At 46.8% G+C, this 20,650-nt stretch overlaps 1 protein-coding gene across 2 annotated transcripts; it reads left to right on the top strand.

Moving 5' to 3' along the window:
• The first annotated feature begins 70 nt into the window (after positions 1-70).
• Positions 71-18,806, top strand: LOC138808458 (malectin). Of its 2 annotated transcripts, XM_069994712.1 has the most exons (5): positions 77-479; positions 8,910-9,088; positions 10,318-10,494; positions 10,597-10,654; positions 13,099-18,806. In XM_069994712.1, the coding sequence occupies exons 1-5, from the start codon at positions 248-250 to the stop codon at positions 13,326-13,328; spliced, it is 876 nt and encodes a 291-aa protein (XP_069850813.1). In that variant the 5' UTR covers positions 77-247; the 3' UTR covers positions 13,329-18,806. The 2 variants fall into 2 exon arrangements, with proteins under 2 accessions (XP_069850814.1, XP_069850813.1); XM_069994713.1 differs by lacking the exons at positions 10,318-10,494; positions 10,597-10,654 and having other exon boundaries at positions 71-479.
• The last annotated feature ends 1,844 nt before the right edge of the window (positions 18,807-20,650 follow it).

Here is a 20,650-nt window from a genome sequence, read left to right as displayed (position 1 = left end):
ATTAATGAGGGCTGGGCGCTGGTTGGCTGCAGTGTCCTAGCTGGGGGGCTGGGCGACGGGGTAGGTTGTTCCTGAGGTGGGAGGCGGCACCCGTGGCTGAGGAGGAGGAGAAGGAGGCCCGAGAGCGACATGTCCCCGGCGGCTGAGGCACAGCAGCCAGTGGCGCTGTTTTACTGAGTCCGGGGCGGCCTGGCGGCTGGCCGAGGACGAGGGTCGGCGGGGGGCTGCCCTCGCAGTGGTGGCCGCCATGCTGGGGCCCCGGGCAGTTGAAGGAGCCGCCGTGGCGCTCCTGCGCCTGCTGCTGCCGCTGCTGCTGCTGCCGCCGGTGATCTGGGAGCCGGGGCTCGGCGTGGCGGGCGCCGCCGGGGCAGGGTTGCCCGATAGCGTCATTTGGGCGGTCAACGCGGGCGGCGAGGCGCATGTGGACGTGCACGGGATCCACTTCCGCAAGGACCCCTTGGAAGGCCGGGTGGGCCGAGGTGAGAGCCCCTCGGCCGAGCCGTGGGATCCGGGGCCTGGCCGTGCTGGGTGCAGCAGGCCGCTAGCTGCAGGCCCCGAGCCCCCTTTCTCCACTCCGGGGGCCCATGGGCTCTGCAGCGAAGTTTCCCACTGCATGCAGTTTGCTCGGAGGATCTGGTCACAGCCCGGGGCCTAGCGTTGGTTCGAAGCTACCAAGGGCCGTCGAGGCAGAGAGTTGGCGAGAGGAGTTATATTGGGATCCTTAACCCTGCATGGTCTCACACCCTTCATCCTCCCTGCTCCCCCCTCCCCCCCAGCAGGGAAAGTAATAACGAGGGCGGCCTTTTGCCCCCTCCCCAGCTTTACAACCTTTTCAGGCTTCACAGGGTGCCCTCTTTTATCGCGACGGTCCCTGATCGATTCATACCCACCCACAAATCGGTTGCTTTCCTTGCTCCTAGTGTAGGAACGGGACTTGATTCTTAGCCAGAATAGCGAGGAATCTTTCGAAGGGGATGGGCCAGGAAAGTTTGGTTGTGGCTGCCTCCCCATCCCACCCCCACCCCGCCCTCGTTTGGAGTGAGGGATCTGTATGCTTATTTTTAAAAAAGTAAAAGTCACCCAGAGGGTGGTTATGTTAAAGCCATCCTGCATAGGTGAGTGGTGGTGGCATTGTGTCAACTGGGTCAACCAGTGTTAGATCTGAACTTCAAAATGCTACTGTCTTCCCCAGGTGGTCGGGCCCAAAAGGTATGATCCACTTGAACAACAAAGTGATTGTGACTTAACTGGTTGGGCAACAGTGCTGTTTACAGAGCTACACAGTTCGGAAAGATGGCATAAGAATTGCTAGAGCAGGTGGTTAAAAAGGCAGATTCCTGGTCCCCAGCCCAACCCTGATCGATAAGGCTTTGGTCTGTTTCCCTTTGCTCCTACCTGGGTTTCTGTAACAGGGGTTCATTAGATGTAGATCACCCCCAGATACCTCTTTGGAGAGATCTACTCTAGATTCTTTGTTTCTTCTATAAGTAGGATTGGAAAACAGGTTTAGAAGGAAGTTCCTTTGCTTCATGTGTTGGAAGGAGATTTATGTTGTATGCTGGGTTTAGAGGCTGCCAAATTGGCAAAGGGCCACTCTCTTTCCACAATGCTTAGATTTTGGCTCTTGACTTTACAAAAAGTTTAACTTAGTGTTATCCAAGTTCTTTGCAGTTGCCTGAAAGTTTTAGGTATCAGGAGTTTATTGCTTTATGCATGTGAAGTCTGCTTTATGCATGTGAAGTCTTGGGACCCAAAGCTGCTTTCTGAAGCTATGTTTGTCTTGGAAGTTGGTTAGCCTTGGCATGTAGGGTTCAGTAGCCAAGGTTCAGTTAAGCCAGGGTTCTAGTTGTGTAGCAGCCAAACCCAAATTTTATAGAGCTGGCATTTCTTTTTTTTTTTTTTTTGAGAAGGTGTCTTGCTATGTAGCCCAGAATGGCCTTGAATTTGTAATCCTCCTGTTTCAGCCTGCTGAGATTACAGGCTTGTACCACCATGTTGGGCCCTAACTAGATGTTATAATTGGACATTACTACTATCTATCCTGGATCCTTCCTCCTCCTGGACATGGAGGAAGGAGCCCTTGAAGAAACTAGAGACAGTTTGTGGACTTTGACTCTTGAGATAACTGTGGTTAGGGGCAGATGGCTTGTTTCACTTAAAGCAGATAACTGATTTCCACTGGGTTACATTGTTCTATTAGGTTCCCTTGTGTGGAGGATAAAGCTCACAAAGACCACAAGAGTTTAGTTCCAGGTACTGCCTGTATTCAGAAATTCCAGTTTTAATTTTGCTGGTGCTGGTGATTTTGTTGTTTTGGCCTGGTCAGCAGTCAGCCAGGCTCTCTGTCCTTGGGTTATTGGCTCATAGTTGCTGTTCCTTGGGAGGAGTTTATTGAAGCAGGTAAAATTACATGAGCCCTAGTTAGAGCTCATGTGTATTGGAGACCTGTTTTGGATACTAGCCTTTGGGGCATTGTATAAGTGGAGGGTCCCTGGCTCTACTCTGTGGGAGAAGAGGGGGTGGGTTGTCAGCTGAAGTTTGGACTGGCCTTGTTGCAACGTTGCACTTAGCAGGTTCCTGAGAGTAGCATTTTGCTGGCATTAGGTCTGAGGCTGAAATGTGCTTTAAGTTTCCAGGCAGGAGTCAGCTCTCTGGTGTCTTCTGTGCTTAGGAGTCAGTCGGGTCCAGGAAGTACAGCTGCTCATACCTCCATTCCTTTTTTGGCCCTGTTTGGATAAGGGTGTGCCAGGTATTTGGAGACCCTTTTGCCTTATGCTCCCGCAGCTATTTACACTAATTGCAGGAGGAGCTGTCTGCTACATTTCTTTGCCCGCATGCTTGTGATTCTGTGGAAAGTTCTTCGTATGTTGAATAATTCAGGTATTTGTTGCCAAGTTAGTCCAGATAAGGGTTTGGCCTTTTGATAATCTTTATAGTCTTTTGTAGTGTTGTATTCTTGGAGTTGATAATCTTTATAGTCTTTTGTAGTGTTGTATTCTTGGAGTTGAGCAGCCCAGGCAGGGCACCTGGTAGTTTATTCTTTCACAATATTTATTGCTTATCATCTCTGCCTTGAGAATGGCTAGTGCTTATGGCTTGGAAAAGAAGTTTCTTTTGTTTGTTTTTTTTTGTCAGGGCTTGAACTCTGGGCCTGGGCGCTGTCCCTGGCACTCTACCACTTGAACTACAGTGCCACTTCTAGTTTTCTGGTGGTTTATTGTAGATAAAAGTCTCAGACTTTCCTGCCTGGGCTGGCTTTGAACTGCGATCCTCAGTTCTCAGCCTCCTTAGTAGCTAGGATTACAGGCATGAGCCATTGGTGCCTGGCTGGAAAAGGAGTTTTTAATCTGCATACCTTGATTCAACAGATGGAAGGACCACTATAGAAAGTGTTTCAGCAGTGCTCACCAGGGTTTTGGCAGACTGTGTGTTACAGATTCTCTGAATGTAGTTATTCTGGCTGGTTCCTTTTGACTCTGACTAGGAAAAGACCTGCTTGCTTTTTGGCTTAAGGGCACAGATCTTGGCTTGAGTTTAGGGAAAGGCTTACTTCCTTTCCTCTGCACGGAAGCATATCTGCTGGAGTTGTATGACCTTAAGGAACTTGCTTTATATTCAGGCAAAGGTAGCTCACACCTGTACTCCCTAGTACTGAGGAGGCTGAGTGTGAGGTTCATAGTTTGAAGCCAGCTGAGCAGACAAATCCAATGCTTACCCAATTAATCAGCAAAAGAGCAGAAGCGAAGGTATAGCTCAAAGTGGTAAGGCATTAGCTTTTAGAGAACAAGCTGAGAGACAGCTTTCAGGTCCTGAGTTCAAGCTCCAGCGCATGCTCACATGCGCACACACACACACACACCCCAGCTTTACCAGAGCCTTTCCAATACCATACACACACACACACCCTAGCTTTATCAGAGCCTTTCCAATACTACATATACACACACACGTGTGCACGCGCGCGCGCGCACACACACACACACTAGCTTTACCGGAGCCTTTTCAACCCCCCTCTCTCCCCCCCCCCCCCACACCCTACTACTACTCTGGCTTTAGAAATCTCTGATATGACTCTAAAAAGAACTCCAGCCCGGGTATGGGAAGGAAAGTCTGTAAGACTCTTTTTTTTTTAGGTCAGTCATGGGGCTTGAACTCTGGGCCTGGGCGCTGTCTCTCAGCTCAAGGCCAGTGTTTTACCTTTTGAGCCACAGTTCCACTTCCGGTTTTCTAGTGGTTTGTTGGAGATAAGAGTCTTACGGATTTTCCTTGCCAGGGCTGGCTTGGAACCATGATCCTCAGAACGAAGCCTCCTGAGTAACTAGGATTACAGGTGTGAGCCACTGTCGCCTGGCTCAGCCTGGCTTGTGAAACTCTTATCTCCAAAAAAACCACTCAGAAAACCAGAAGTGGTGCTGTGTCTCATGTGGTAGAGCGCTTGCCTTGAGCTGAAGAGCTGAGGGATAGCGCCCAGGCCCAGAGTTCAAGCCCCACTGCCAACAAAAAACAAACAAACAAAAAACCTCAATTCTAGTATAGGATAAAGTGTTACTTTTTTTTCTTTCTTTTTCTTTTCTTCTCTCTCTCTTTTTTTTTTTTTTGTCTTGATGACCTTTTACTGGAATTAAAAATAGGGCAGAACATGGCTCCAGAGGAGAAAAATGCTGGCTAGTGGCCTGAGCTTCTCAGATAACAAAATCTGTAACACTAAAGAAGACCCTTTCTGGGTGCCAGTGGCTCACGCCTGCAATCCTAACTACTAGGAGGCTGAGATCTGAGGATCATGGTTCAAAGCCAGCCTGGGCAGGAGAGTCTGTGAGACACTTTTTTTTTTTTTGTGGCTAGTAATGGGGCCTGAACTCAGCCTGGGCACTGTCCCTGAGCTCTTTTGCTCAAAGCTAGCTTTCTAACATTTTGAGTCACAGCTCCACTTCCAGTTTTCTGATAGTTAAGAGATAAGAATCTTACAGACTCGTGCCTGGGTTGGCTTTGAACCAAGATCCTCAGATCTCAGCCTCCTGAATAGCTAGGATTACAGGCGTGAGCCACTGGCACCAGCTTGTGAGACTCATCTCCAATTAACCACCAGGAAACTGGAAGTGGTACTGTGGCACTAGACTTGAGGGGAAAAGCTCAATGAATGACAGTACCCAGGCCCTGAATTTAAGCCCTATGCCTGACAAAAAGAAAAAAGATTCTTTTCCTAGGCTTTCTTCCTTTTGACCCTGAGGAGATAAGAGCTTGCACGATAAGATAGAGCAGTCACTGTAGCCTCTGATTTGCCTATTGCCTCATAATTCTCCCCTTATTCTGTCACAGTTCATCTGTGGACCCTCAGCCAAGTACTGGAAGTTCACAAGTAGTCAATTTAGGTCATAGTTCCTGCCCTTTTAGGATAGTTCTTTAGGAACTAGCCTCCCTTGAGAAAAAGTGACTCAGAAGTATGTCGTGAGGAGACCCAATGGTGACCCTTAGCCACGGTGAAGCTTTATGGTGGTGGTTTCATGCTGATAGGTTCCCGCTTATTCTAGCTTTCCTACTCGTGGGCTTCCCAGCTGTAGTTTCCCAATTTATTACTTTATTTACTTATTTATTGTCAGTCATGGGGCTTGAACTCTGGGCCTGGGTGATGTCCCTCAGCTCTTCAGTTGAAGGCCAAAGCTCTACCATTTAAGCCACAGCGCCGCTTCCGGTTTTCTGAATTGTTTATTGGAGATAAGAGTCTCACAGACTTTCCTATCTGGGCTGGCTTTGAACTGTGATTCTCTGATCTCAGCCTCCTGTGTGGTTAGGATTACAGGCGTGAGCCACCATTGACTGGCTCCTTTTATTTCCTTTTTAAGTCCATTTTCTAAGCTCCCCAGAATGAAAGCATTTATTTAGTGTTTGCTGTGTGCATAGTACATAGCCAAGATTCAAATCCAGACCTGTCTTAATCTGAAATTGGGGCTGAATTTTCCAAGGAGCCCAGTCTCTCTATTGTCTACAGCTGAGCAGCAGCAGATGCAATGTAGGGCCTTTGGCCTCCTTTTTTGGTTAACTGTCTGGGCTATATTGTGCCAACTTCAGCAGTATGCTGACTGTACGCTTCATTGTATCTTTGTAGATTCACAGCTGCTGTGAATCCATAAAGGCCAAGGAGGGAAGGAAAAAATTTGCTTTTTGCTGCAGCATCTCTTGGGATTTGAGATCCTAAATAAAAACACAAATGCAACTTTGCGTGTGGCAGATCTCTTAGGATGGGTTCTTACGCTTTAAAAGGAAGATATTTAAAGCTGAGCCCACAATTATTAAGCAGTTTTTCCCCTTGGTACTGGGGCTTGAACTCTAGGCCTGGGCGCTGTCCCTGAGCTCTTCAGCTCAAGGCTAGTGCTCTACCACTTGAGCCACAGTGCCACTTCTGGCTTTTTCTCTTTATGTGGTGCTAAGAAATTGAACCCAGGGCCTCATGCATGGGAGGCACGCACTCTACCACTGAGCCACCTTCCCAGCCCTTTGGTGAGCAATTTTGGTTCATAGGACTGACTTCTCAGCTGTGGAACCAAGACAGCCACAGATTATATTGCTGTCAGTTTCTTTTTCAGTTTGACAAGGATGGAAGAAAAAAAAAAGATCGGTTCACATGTGTACAAATTTTCTGGGTATCTATAAGTCAAATCTACTTAATGTTCCAAGTTTGTAAAGATTGGAAGAAGAAAACTTTTTTTTTTTTTTTGTCGGTCATGAGGCCTGAACTCTGGGCCTGAGCGCTGTCCCTCAGCTCTTCAGCTCAAGGCTAGCGTTCTACCACTTGAGCCACAGTGCCACTTCTGGCTTTTTCTGCTTATGTGGTGCTGAGGAGTTGAGCCCAGGGCCTCATGGATGCAAGGCAAGCACTCTACCATTGAGCCACCCCAGCCTGAAGGAAACTCTTTGAGCCCAGTTGGAAGAGAACTAGCAATCTTTTATGTGTCAGAGGTTTATGTTCCAGAGGTTTTTGAGCCTGGGAAAAAGCTGGGGTGTTAGCCGTACATCCTCTGCAGCATGACCCTTCTTTGATTTCTTGAGGAGATGTCAGAAGAAAACAGTCTGAGGACAACAGTATGATGATAAAAATGCAGTGGGTTTCCTGTCCTATTGTCTCATCAGCCCATCTGATCTCCTGGTGAATGTCACTTACAGGAACTGTTAACAGTCATGTTTATTTTTTTGAGGGCTTGACCTCAACCACTGAGTCTTTCAGTTGATTTGTTATGTCCTCTCCCTTGAAAATTTGGTGATTCAGAGGATATAGCTCTTGCTGTGACTACTCTTAAGCATCTCCTCAAGGATCGAGGTGCCAAATGTCACCAGGGTCACTATGTGAGAGTAGAAGGCCATCTTGAAGTCTCCAGTCCATGCTGGAGGAGAGACTACCCTACAGTTCCCTCGGGAGGTTAGAAGGTAGATGAGTATAACACTGGAAGAGTCAGGCTGTGCTCTGAGAGAGAAAGCAGAAGTATCTTTTGGAGCTAGAAAATGATGTAGTTGTGGAAAGGCCCTACTTTATTATGTGCGAAGAAGAATATGTATATACCCTTCTTTTTTCTTTTTTTTTGGTCATGGGATTTGAACTCAGGAACGGACACTGTCCCTGAGCTTTTTTTGCTCAAGATGAGCACTCTACCACTTTGAACCATAGCTCCATTTCCAATTTTCTAGTGGTTAATTGGAGATAAATGTCTCTCATACTTTCCTGCCTGGACTGGCTTTGAACCGCAATCCTCAGATCTCAGCCTTCTGAGTAGTTAGGATTACAGGCGTGATCTACCAGTGTTCATGTCTATAACCTACTCTTGTTCAGTTTGTGAAATGGAAGGCGGCTCCCTGGGATTTAGCCATCTTTTTTTGTGTATATGTGCTGGTACTAGGGCTTGAACTCAGCCTGGACATTGTCCCTTAGCTTTTTCACTTAAGATTGACACTCTACCACTAAGGCACATCTCATCAAAAAGCTAATTGGAGATAAGTGTCTCATGGATTTTCCTGCCCAGGCTAGCTTTTCACTGCAGTCCTCAGATCTCAGCCTCCTGAGTAGCTAGGATTACTGGCATGACCCCCCAGGGCCTTGTGGATTTAGGCATCTTTGGTGCCTGGTGTTGAGAACAAGGCTTGGCTTTGTCTCCTATGAAGTTTATTCAGTAGGCTACATCAAATGACTACTATGTCTCAGGCACTGGAGCTACAATAGAACTCTTTTCTTCAGTCTTTTGAACTGAGGAAAAATGTTCAGCAGAGTAGGTGAGGCAGGCAGGAAATTGGAGAGCAGTACCCTTCTTTTTATGAGCTTCTTTGTCAGCCTTGGAACTTATTTGAATGAAAATTTTGGGAAAAAAAAAAACAAGTATAGTTGCAATCTTTGTAGTAAAGACAATGAAAAATGACTTTCCTAGTGAGACATCCTTTTTGATTTAGACTCTGAGCTTTCCTGACAAAGAAAAAAACAACACCACCTAAATTAGTGTTCCCAGCTGTCTCCCTTGACTGCAGGAGGCTTCTCCGAAGCGCCCCCTTTCAGGAAACCAAGCATCCACCATATAGATTTGTATTCACATAATGAGTTAAGAGTTTTTCTCTTCCTATCCTCCAGACAGCTGGCAAAGTCATGTGAATGGCCTTCCACAAAGTTCAGTGTATAGGTTATACAAGGCTGTTGGAGTGATTAGTGTTGTAGTTTCTTTCATGTTACTCTTCTCTTTCATGTTACTCTTCCATGGTAATAGCTTTCTGATTCTTGCCCTTGTGTTAGCCTCTTTGGAGCCAGGTGCAGCGGGGGTGGCCCCTTCCACTGGGAGGGTTATTGGTTAGCATTGCCCTGGAATTGCTTCTAGCAGTTCTGGGGTCTCTCTTCTTTCATGTCTTGCCTCTGATGTACTTTCTCTTTTTGTCCCTAGCCTCAGACTATGGCATGAAGCTGCCAATTCTACGTTCCAATCCCGAGGACCAGATCCTGTATCAAACAGAGCGGTACAACGAGGAGACTTTTGGCTATGAAGTGCCCATTAAGGAGGAGGGAGACTATGTGCTGGTGTTGAAATTTGCTGAGGTCTACTTTGCACAGTCCCAGCAGAAGGTAAGGCATGATCAGGCCCCTCCGTAACCAGTTGGCCATTGCTACTCCTGGACAGTCCTCTGCCATGGGGCCAGAGGAAAAGCTGGATGCCTTCTAGCATCCAGAGATGCTGGTGTGACTATACCTGCCCTGGGGTTAGTAACAAAAAGCAACCCAGAATCCTAGTTCATGGTGACTAGTTGATCGTGTGAAGGCCCTCCTGCTTTCTTCCCTTCCTTGGGTTTTTAACAGCATCTTTTTTTTTTCTTTTTCCTTTTCCCTTTCTTTCCTTTCCCTCCCTCCTTCCCTCCCTCTCTCCCTCTCCTCCCTCCTTTCCTCCATTCCTTCCCCTTCCTTTCTTCCTTCCTTCCTTCCTTCCTTTCTTTCTTTCTTTCTTTCTTTCTTTCTTTCTTTCTTTCTTTCTTTCTTTCTTTCTTTCTTTCTTTCTTTCTTTCTTTTCTTGTCAGTGTGGAGCTTCAACTCTGGGACTGGGCGCTGTCCGTCAGGTCTTCAGCTCAAGGCAGTTGCTCTACCACTTGAGCCACAGTGCCACTTCCAGTTTTCTGGTGGCTAATTGGAGATAAGGGTTTCATGGACTTTTCTGCCTGGGCTGGCTTTGAACTGCAATCCTCAGATCGCAGCCTCCTGAATAGCTAAGATTACAGGTGTAAGCCACCAGTGCCTTGCTTTTTTCTTTTCTTTTCTTTCTTTTGTGCTGGTTCTGGGGCTTGAACTCTTCAATTTAGGGCATGGGCACTGTCCCTGAGCTCTTTTGCTCAAAGCTAGCACTCTACCACTTTAAGCCACAGTACCATTTCCATTCTTGAGCTATTGTGTTCAAGGCTAATGTTGTATCACTTGAGCCACAGGTCCACTTTCAGCTTTTTTGGTGTTTAATTGGCTATGAGATCTCATGGACTTTCCTGCCCAGGTTGGGTTCAAACCTCAATCTTCAGTTCTCAGCTTCTTGAGGAGCTGGGATTACAGGCATGAGCCACCAGTGCCCAGCTAGCAGCATCTTCATATAGCCTTACTCTTTTCCCCTAAATTTCTTCCTTTCCATGCTGAGCTTGGCACAGAAGCAACATGGTTTTTATTTGGCAAAGGTAAAGGACTCTAGCCATGCTGGATAATGTCCAGAGCCATCATTTCTTAAAGTATTTTTAAGGGCAGGTACGTGACATCCAATCCTTGAGGGGGTGTGAAGCTGATGTTTTTCTTGACATTGCCTCCTTTTTTAATCCTGGAAGGTGTTTGATGTACGATTAAATGGCCATGTTGTGGTGAAAGACTTGGATATCTTTGATCGAGTGGGGCACAGCACGGCCCATGATGAAATCATCCCTATGAGCATCAAAAAGGGGAAGCTGAGCGTCCAGGGAGAAGTATCCACTTTCACAGGGAAGCTCCACATTGAGTTTGTCAAGGTAACACTGCTATTCTGCCTCATAGCTTAGGGATAGCTCAGAAGAGTGGGTGGGGGAAGATGTTTGCTACCTCATAGGACTGACAAGTTTCCCATTCCTTAGGGATACTATGACAACCCCAAAGTCTGTGCACTCTACATCATGGCTGGGACGGTAGATGGTAAGTTACGCTTTCTACCTGCTGCCTTTTGACTTGGACTGATGGATACGGTGAGGAAGGACTTGGGAGATAACTTTGTTGATCATTATTTTTGCAATACTTAAAGTTAGAGTCAAATAGTGGGGAATTCAGAGTTAGATGGATGAGGATGAAGTATCTGATGGTACTAGCCATAAACTTTGAAGTAATATTTCTATATTTCATACATATGTGTTACATATACAACGTGTTCTACATACTGTATATATTAGTCACTTTATATATCATATATATACACATTGCCTAGGTTTTTTGTTTTTTTTTTTTGGTGGGTTGTGGGACTTGAACTTGGCCTGGGTGCACTCCCTGAGCTCTTTCTCTCAAGGCTAGTACTACCACTTTGAGCCACAGCTCCACTTCCACCAGTTCTTTGGTTAATTGGAGATAAGAGTCTCATGGACTTTCCTGTCCTAGCTGGCTTTGAACTGTGATCCTCAGATCTCAGCCTCCTGAGTAGCTAAGATTAAAGGTTAGAGCCACCAGTGCCTGGCCTTTTTGTTTAAAAAAATTTTTATTATTAAGTAGTTATACAAAGAGGTTACAGTTCCATATGTCATGTTATGCATTTTGATCAATACCAGCCCGTTCATCATTCTCCCTCATTTGGTTGAGATAACAGACATACCATGCCAAGACATGGCATCTTAGAAGCTTTTATGCCCTGGCCAACCTTTAAATGATCCCCTATCTCTGCCTCTCAAGAGGCTAGAATTATAGATTTGAGCCCCTTTGTCCAGCCTGTGTTTGTATCTTGCTAGCAGCATCTAATCAGCTATTTGGTCTTGGATAAATTCCTTTAACTTCCCTGTGGGGAATTTTTTTTTTTTTTTTTTTTTTTTTTTGTCGGTCGAAGGGCTTGAACTCTGGGCCTGGGCACTGTCCCTCAGCTCTTCAGCTCGAGGTTAGCGCTCTACCACTCGAGCCACAGCTCCACTTCCGGTTTTCTGGTTGTTTATTTGATATAAGAGTCTCATAGACTTTCCTGCCGGGGCTGGCTTTGAACTACGATCCTCAGATACCAGCCTCCTGAGTAGCTAGGATTACAGGCGTGAGCCACCGGCACCCGGCTGTGAGGAATTTTATTTCAATAAAATTACATTATCCAGGCTGGGAAGGTGGCTCAGTGGTAAAGTGCTTGCCTTGCATGCATGAGGCCCTGAGTTCAATTCCTCAGCACCACATAAGCAGAAAAAGCCGGAAGTGGTGCTGTAGCTCAAATGGTAGAGCCCTAGCCTTGAGTTGAAGAGCTGAGGGACAACGCCCAGGCCCAGAGTTCAAGCCCCATGACCGGCCAAAAAAAAAAAACCAAAACAAAAATTACATTGTCCTTGGGCAATGGCGGCTCAAGCCTGTAATCCTAGCTATTCAAGAGGCTGAGATCTGAACATGGCAGTTTGAAGCCAGCAAGGACAGGAATGTCTATGAGATTCACTCAGTAAACTATTCAAAGCCATGGTAGAGTACTAGCCTTGAGCATAAAGAGGTTCAGGGACAGTGCCCAGGCCCTGAGTTCAAGTCAGTGGACCAGAAAGAAAAAATTACATTATCAATTGATAATAGTTCCTATTGGAGTGTCTGACCTTTTTAGTTATTTAGAATTGCTTGAAATTTTGCATCTATTTCTTAGGAGGAAAAGGGGGAACCTGGGAGAATCCTTCAAGTTTTGGTAGTCTGAAAGATTCCAGTATTGCTGAAGGACACTGGGACAGTTCATTTATTTATCTCTTTGAGCTTGAGCCTTAGGATGTATCTCTTGCCCAGGGTTTAGATCTTCCTGGCTGCCAGTTTCCTAGGCTGATTTTTGCCAGGAAAGTTTGTGTCTTAGTGACTTCTCCCCAACCCTATCTTTTCTCACCTTGTCTGGCATACATAGATTATCAGCCTTTTATATTGATGACCCCAAATACTGTTATCACCCTAGGAAGATGATACCTTTCACCAACACAGCTCAAGTCCCTGATGAAGAAGAGAGGGACAGAGGGTTAGTGTGGGCTGAGAGCCCAGAACTCTGTAGATCAGTTCTTCAGTCTCTGAATCAAAAGGGAATGTGGGATTGTGGTAGGGAAAAGGAGGGATTTGAAAAGTTAAGTTGTGGGTGTCAGGTCATTATTCCTGTCCAGATCTGGACTTCTTAGGACTCTGAAGAATTGGGACAGGGAAGAGAGGGCTTTCTCTCTGTTGCTTTAGTTAAATCTGAAGAAGACTAGTGTTCCCAGTGCTCTACTGTTGCTCCTTTCTGTAGAGTCTGATTGGGTCACTGGATTCTGTTGTGGATCCTGATTGGGTCTCTGGATTCTGTTGTGGATTGTTGGGTCACTGGATTTTGGTGTGAGTTGTTGGTTGCTCTTAATGGTCTCACTTAAATGTTGTAGGCCTTGTTTAATAAGCTTTCTTTTTTGTGTTAGATGTACCAAAGCTACAGCCCCATCCAGGATTGGAGAAGAAAGAAGAGGAGGAGGAAGAAGAAGAATATGATGAAGGGTCTAATCTTAAAAGACAGACCAATAAGAACCGGGTGCAGTCAGGCCCCCGCACACCCAACCCCTATGCCTCGGACAACAGCAGCCTCATGTTTCCCATCCTGGTGGCCTTTGGAGTCTTCATTCCAACCCTCTTCTGCCTCTGCCGGTTGTGAGAACAAATGACCATCCTGACAGGGTGGAGGGGAGTGGGAAAGAGACCAAACATGTTCGTTTGGGTTTCTGTATTTTTCATAGTGATAACAACATAATAAGGAAACTCCCCGAGAAGCAAACAAAACCCAGACCTCTCCACACGGTAATTAAAGGAGACAAAAAAGAGGCAGAGTGAGTGGAGGGCAGCTCCCACCTACCACCTAGTTCCAGACCCGCTTCAGTCTTAGTCCTCTCTTCGTAGCTGGCACCTGGCTGTCATTTTCCTTTCTGGGGTACTTAGGGAAAATGGATCCTTCCTCTTCCAGGATCCTCTTTGTATACCTAGCAGAAAGGACTCTGAACTCTGAGCAGTCATGGTTCCCTTTTTTAGGTTAGAAATTAACACAGGGACATGTTGTCTTATTTCCTGAGAAGACCAGCACTGAGAGTTGGGTATGTTCTGAAGTTATGCCCAGATAAGTATTGAGGTGTCCTAGGATTGAAAGAAAGAAAGATGTAAAGCCAAAAAAAAAAAAAAAAAAAAAAAGGAGGAGATCCAAAAAAGGAAGAAGAAAAAAAAAGTAAATGTTTCCTTACTGGAAAGCTGATCTGGATTAATCCAGTGATTAATCCAGCATCTGAGCTTTGTTATGGCTTATTTCCCTGATGTGCCAGTTAGAGGATTGTCTGGTATCCAAGACAATTAGTTTACATCGGGTCCTCAAATTGCCTCTGACTTGTCACTACAACAAATCATTTTATTTTCAGTGCCTATTGGGGGCTTGATTTCTTTTCAGTTTTTTTTTTTTTTTCCCGTCTTAATCTGGCTCATTTGGAATGTCTTCTCCCTCTGAATCATCCCACTAAGTTATTGCCAAGAAGGAAAGGAGATGGGATTGGGGCTCTCTTCTGCTTGAATGTCTTCTCCTCTATTCCCTTACCTTGTTGGTACCTCCCTCCCTGGATCTCTGAGCCAACAGCCAAGAGAACCTGACCCAGCAGGTCTTTACTGGCCCCTTTGTAGGGTCTTGCTGCCAGGGACAGGAATGCTTTCCAGCCGGCAGCAACAGAACACTTGACCTTAAAAAAGTCTCTTCTGGTCTTTGGATTAGAAAAGGCTTATGTTAGCATAACTTAAGAGCAACCTCAGAGACTTGAGCCCTATTCAGTGACAGACCATAGTTCAGAATGTGTAGTGTCTGATGTTCATTTGTCCCCAGATCTTCTGTGTCACACTTTAACCAGTTTTACTATATGCTTAGAGTTTGCTCCCAAGGAACTAGACTGGCTACACCAGCCCCGTGAGGTTTCTCATTGGTCTCACTAGTAAGTATCCCCTTCTCTCATTTCATCTCCTTATCCAAGCAGCAGTCAGCGATCCTGGTGTGATGGGCTGAAAGATTCCCAGTCAGCCACCGTCCTGACAGCTCTGAAGCTCACCTTAGCATCTAAGTGTGTTTCTTGAAACATTTCAGTTGGAAATGAAATTTCCCTGTCTCCTTTCTTTCTGGTCACCTTTATCTGTTTCCCAGTTAGGGCAACAGTAAGGAAGAACCCAGTCAAGCTAGTAAGAATTTGGGGCCAGTGGGGAATGAGAGGTCGCAGGATTAGTTTCAGGGTGGCTGGAGCTGTATACAGTCTCAGGCCAAGCCCATTTTTTTTTTTCCAGAATGTGTTACTTTGAGTTTGTCTTACTGTATCCTTTTTTTTTGAGAGCTCTCTATATTCATATTGTTCCTTGTGTGACAAAGCAGGTAGCTTTTTGTCCTCCTGACTGGCTCTTAATGATTACTCCAGGCCAGCATTATTTCATTGTTTGAGAATTGTAGCCCTTTATTTTCTTGGGACTTGGACCTCAATCCTAGGGTACTGACTGGGCAGCTGGCTGACTATGGCCTGAGGTCGCCACCAGAAGAGCACTCTTAAGCCCCCCACCCCCTTTTTGCTTCTAATGATGAGGTACTATATATATAGCCTTGGTCTTGGGGACCCCTTGCCTGGGGCAAGGGGGAATGTCCTGACTCATTGGGATTCTGATTGTGGTTTGGTTCCAATTCTATCACAACTCCCAAAGCTGTGGGCCACTGTCAGCAGATTAGACAAGATGAAGGAGGACTAGCCACCTCCATTTGCCTTGTTTGTTAGTTTGCTTGGGTCTCTGAGGAACCGAGGGGTCTTGCCTCCTCACCCCAACCCATCCCTTCGGTGACTCAGAGTCTCAGAAGGAAACCCAGACTCCTGGGGCCATTTCCTAATGGTACTGTAAGGCAGGCAGCTTTTTCTGCCTCTGTTTCCAAGCCCACCCCTTTCCCCTGGGGTAGGGATGAGTGTGTTCCTCTCTGGTTGTGTCAGAAAGGACGGAACATCTGTCTATGGCTAACAAACACTTAAAGGGAAAGTGAGGAAACCGGAAGAAGTGTGTCGGGGCTGGCGTAGACTCTCCTGGAGTGGAGGCCACACCCACCCAGTCAACATGGCTGCCTAGAGCTGAACTTGAAAGCTCCCGCCCCCCTTCAAGATGACTATAGGTACATGAAGTTATGACTATAGGTACGTGAAGTTCCGGTTAAAAGGGTGGGACAGGGCACGCTTTATTTTTATTTTTGTATTATGTGTCTTAAATTACGCTGTTCATCTTTTGCTTTTTGCACTGTTCATTGCCCTCCCTGTATTTTGAGCTAGTGCAAGGGTTGAGAGGCTTTGGGGTGGGGTCTGCCTGAGCCTGGAGGTGTGACTGGTGCCAGTCAGGTTGTTGAGTGAGGTCCAGGCTCTCTTCTACAGGATCTATATTCTGTCCTAGGTTTTGTTTTGTGTGTGTGTCCCCTCTCCTTTTTTGGGGGCTTAACTCCGGGCCTGGACTCTAGGCTGGCTAATAATGCTCTACCACTTGAGCCACAGCTCCACTCCCACCTTTTTGGTGGTTAATTGGAGATGAGTCTCATGGACTTTCCTGCCCAGACTGGCTTTGAACCCCAGTCTGCAGATCTCAGTAGGTAGGATTACAGGTGTGAGGTACTAGTGCTCGCCCATCCCAGGTTTGTTAGGGCCTCCAGAGACAAGCGCAGGCAGACAGGTGAAACTTTTCGCCAGTTGTGTAGCATTGATGAAATTTCTGGGATGACCAAGGAAAAACATCTTCTTGAAATGGGCTGAGAATCGGTAATCTGGTCTGGTTTGGGCTAGGAATCAATGGTCTCTATTTGGACTCCTAGGTCTTACTCATGCTAACTGAAAAATTGTGCCAAGAAACGATTTGTGGGATCCGTGTTCTCTAAACCACCATTTGCCTGGAGAGCCTCAACTCCTGCTGCTCAGTTAAGGCCCTGAGTTCTGGTGACTTGATAAAAGAGAACCCTCAAGTTCCAGTGGTGGCAGACTCCCAGGAGGACTGGCTCCCACCTGTAGTGTTGTTTGGGGCTGTGATCTTGTTTTCTTGTTCCCTCTGACCAGGAGATCTGAGGGTTAGATTAGAAGTCACACAAGCTTCAAAGCAATGGGGTAAAGTTTGAGTTAAGCTTAGCCCCCTCTTTCTGTGCCTGTTTGTCCCAGTTTTAGAAGTGTGGTTTGACTTCTTTATCTTTCTGGAGAAGCTTCTGTTTTAAGGAATTTCTCTTTTTTTGTCTTATCTGGGCAGGCTTCCCCCCTGGCTTCTAGCATCTCAGCCAAGAACTTAAGCTAGCAGCAGCAGTGTTGTCCTTTTCCTAGCACTTAGATCCCTTTTCCCTAGAAATTGTCTCACCTTGAAAAGCCCAAGAGAGAATCAGGTTCTCTACCCTCCCTAAGGATTGGGGAAGGACCTACCCCGGTCAGCACAGTGCCTTTTCCTCTCCTGCCTGAGCCAGGGTAGGCATTCCCTGTAGATTCAGGTCTGGGCAGGGGTCTATAGTCCCTGCCGTGGGACCGCTTCCCTATCCCTCCTCCTTTCTTTGCTGGCCTACCTTGACATAACTCAAGTGTCTTCTTGCCTTGAGGAGCCTAAATGGCATCAAGTGGCAACATACATCACTGACACACACCCCCCACCCCCACGTAGGAGATCAGTAGATAGATGCTCCTGTTTTTTAAAAAGACAGAGCTGGGGGAGGTGTGCCTTGCCTCCTGCCATGGCCCCCCCAAGGAGGAAGACTGGGTTTGTAAGGCTAAATGAGAGTGAGCACACCAAACCAGAACCACCCAGGATCTGCTTAGCGATCTCAGAAGAAATAGGTCTCTCTTCTAGTGAAAGATATAATCGGGGATTGAAGAGCTCCAAGAAAATTGCAAAGAAGCCTTAACTGTTCAAGCTGCTTCAGAAGAATCAGAGCAATTCTCCCTTTGTGTTTGAACTCGGACTCTTTCTGTATTTGGACATCTGCTGGGGCAAGAGGGCTAGTTTTCCTCATGGTGTTAAACCAGCCTGTCTCTGAACAGGTCAGCTGCCCAGGGAGAGACGGTTTCTTTGCACATGTGTATGGCTTGCTGCTGATCTGGTTTGTCCTCCAGCTGCCTTTTCTTGGTTGCTTTGGATGGCCACATCATTTCGGGAAGGGCAGATGATTGGGAGAGTGGCTGGGTTGGCAGGAAAAGAGCAGGATGAATCTCTTGGGACGGGTTCCTCTCAGGAGGATAAAAACAAGAAGCCAGGATTGTGCTGGCAGCCAGGAAAACAGTAGTGCCTGTTGGAGTTGGCAGAGGGGGCCTTGGCACCACGCGCATCCAGGCAGTCTCGTGCGATAGGAGCACATCGCACCGGGAAAAAGCAGAACTCCATCCTCACCTCTATTTTGAGCTTCAGTGCTTTATTTCAGTACAAGGAAAAACAACAACAAACTGAAGTGTGCTTTCCGTCCTTTCAAGGGACAACTGTCGGGAAAGGAGAGCTGAGGTGCCAGGTGGGAGGGGAGAATTGGCAGGGAGAGAGACTCTCATGGCAAAACCAGGAAAGAGACATTCTGAACTCCTCTCTTCCCTGCTGTGTCATGATCCAGGGAATGAAAAGAAATTTGACCCTGGATTAATTAGTTCCTTCTTGGAATTAATGAACGCCACCTTCCCTTTCCAAGGAGTTCCCCCAGGCTCGGGCCTGCTGCCTGTGTTGAGCCCAGGGCAGCCTCTCCAACCATGTTTGCCCCCCACCTGGCTGGTCAGGAAAGTGAACCCCATTCTCACAAATTGGGCCTATCCTGCTCTGTGTGGTACCAAGTATTGGAGAAAAAGTGTCAAGTTCTTAGTAGCCCTTGTAGCTCCTGCTCTCGTTTCCCATCATCTCCCTGCAGAGGCCAAACCGAGCCTGTCTGCAGCCACAGCCTGCACTTACAGCAGCACAGCGAGATGTACTTGAGGGGCTTTGAACCTGGCTGGCCAGGGAAGCAGTAGGGGTGGAATGGGCTGTCTCCATCTATCCTGACCCCTTCCACGCCCAACCCCACTCCCACCAAAAAAGTAAAAAAAAAAAAAAAAAATCAGGATGTTTTTCACTGTCCATTGCTTTGTGTTTTAATAAACAATTTGCAGTGACACTCTGCGTTGGGATTGAATTTGCACTCTTGAGATAATGTGATGATGGGAAGTGGGGGGTAGTGGGGGTGTTGATTGATTATTTGAGTTCTCTGGGAGCTGTTATCCATTTGGTTTGTTGCATGCTCTTGCTCTAGGGTGTTTGGCTAAGGGAATTTTGTTGTTGTGGTTGTTGTTGTTTTGTGGGTTGTGGGACTTCAACTCTGGGCCTGGGCGCTGTTCCTTGGCTCTTCAGCTCAAGGCTAGCACTCTACCATTTGAGCCACAGCTCTACTTCCAGTTTTCTGGTGGTAGTTAATTGGAGATGAGTCTCGAGGCCTTTCCTGCCTGGGCTGGCCTTGAACTGCGATCCTCAGATCTCAGCCTTCCTGAGTAGCTAGGATTACAGGCGTGAGCTACCAGTGCCTGGCTTTGTTTCTACTTTTCAGTGGAGTACCAAAGTGCTTACTGTCTTCCTCCCCAGGCCCAGCAGCCCCAGCCTCCCTTTACTGTCCACATACCCTCCACAATAGACTTGGAGATTTTTCCCTTTTCAGATGTATTGTCAGTGTTGAGTTTGCAGTGTGAAGGGCAGAATGCAGAAAGGATCTTTGTCCTGAAATTTTATCAGCTGTGTTTTACTGCTGGGGAACAGGAAGCTCAAAAACAGTTCAGGAATTTTCCCTAGGCCTGTCAATAAGTGGTCAAGCCAAGGTTTTAACCCTGGTCTATTTGCCATTAAAGATCATGCTCTTTCTAAGGCTGTAAAAAGAATTCTAGGTATCCTCAGTGAACCTTTGAAATGGGCTGGGCACAAAGCCAAGTGCTTTATTTATTTATTTATTTTTGCTGGTCATGGGGCCTGAACTCTGGGCCTGGGTGCCGTCACTCAGCTCTTCAGCTCAAGGCTAGCGCTCTACCACTTGAGCCATAGCACCACTTCTGGCTTTTTCTGCTTATGTGGTGCTGAGGAATGGAACCCAGGGCCTCATGCATACAAGGCAAGCACTCTACCACTGAGCCACCTTCCCAGCCCCAACCAAGTGCTTTATAGATGCTGTTCCTAATCTACACCCGGTTAGTGTTATTACCTTAAGAGATGGTGACTTGCCTAAGTAAGGCCTTACAGAGCTTGGATTTTAAACCAGGACTTTTTTTTTTTTTTTGGTCAGTGGTGGGGCTTGAACTCCGGGGCCTGGGTACTGTTCCTGAGCTCTTTTGCTCAAGGCTAGTGTTCTAACACTTTGAGCCACAGCTCCACTTCTGGTTTTCTAGTGGTTAATTGGAGATGCGAGTCTCACAGACTTTCCTGCCTGGGCTGGCTTTGAACCATGATTTTCAGCTCTCAGCATCCTGAGTAGCTGGAATTACAGGTGTGAGCCACCAGCGCCCAGCTAAACCAGGACTCTTGTTCTTGGTTATTATCCATTGCCTTCTGTTTCCTCAGGTTGCTATGAGACATGGCTCTAGGACCTGCCTGCCATATCTCTGCAAGTAAGAATGGAGCTGTTAGCCGGGTGCTGGAGGCTCATGCCTATAACCTAGCTATTCAGGAGGCTGAGATCTGAGGATCATGGTTCAAAGCCAGCCCTGGCAGAAAAGTTATCTCCAATGAACCACCAGAAAACCAGAAGTAGAGCTGTGGCTCAAGTGGTAGCCTGCTAGCTTGAGCTGAAAGGCTCAGGGACAGCGCCCAGGCCCAGAGTTAAAGCCCCACAACCAAAAAAAAAAAAAGAATGGAGCTGCTGGTATTGGAGGAGGAGGCTGTAAGCTGGGGGGGAGGGAGGGCGGGGAAGGGAGGGCTAGCCTGCCTTTCTGAGACCTTGAAGGGCAGAATTCAAGTGCTTAGCTCCAAGAATGAGACCAG

The sequence above is a fragment of the Dipodomys merriami genome, unplaced genomic scaffold (assembly GCF_024711535.1).
Source record: "Dipodomys merriami isolate MVZ:Mamm:240054 unplaced genomic scaffold, mDipMer1.0.p SCAF_45, whole genome shotgun sequence".
Lineage (NCBI taxonomy): Eukaryota > Metazoa > Chordata > Mammalia > Rodentia > Heteromyidae > Dipodomys > Dipodomys merriami.
This window is presented reverse-complemented; position numbering and strand designations above follow the sequence as displayed.

Coding starts and splice junctions, on each gene's coding strand:
- LOC138808458 (XM_069994712.1), top strand. CDS start 248: ATGCTGGGGCCCCGGGCAGTTGAAGGAGCCGCCGTGGCGCTCCTGCGC. Junction 480..8,909: donor GGAAGGCCGGGTGGGCCGAG/GTGAGAGCCCCT, acceptor TTTTGTCCCTAG/CCTCAGACTATGGCATGAAG. Junction 9,089..10,317: donor TTGCACAGTCCCAGCAGAAG/GTAAGGCATGAT, acceptor TAATCCTGGAAG/GTGTTTGATGTACGATTAAA.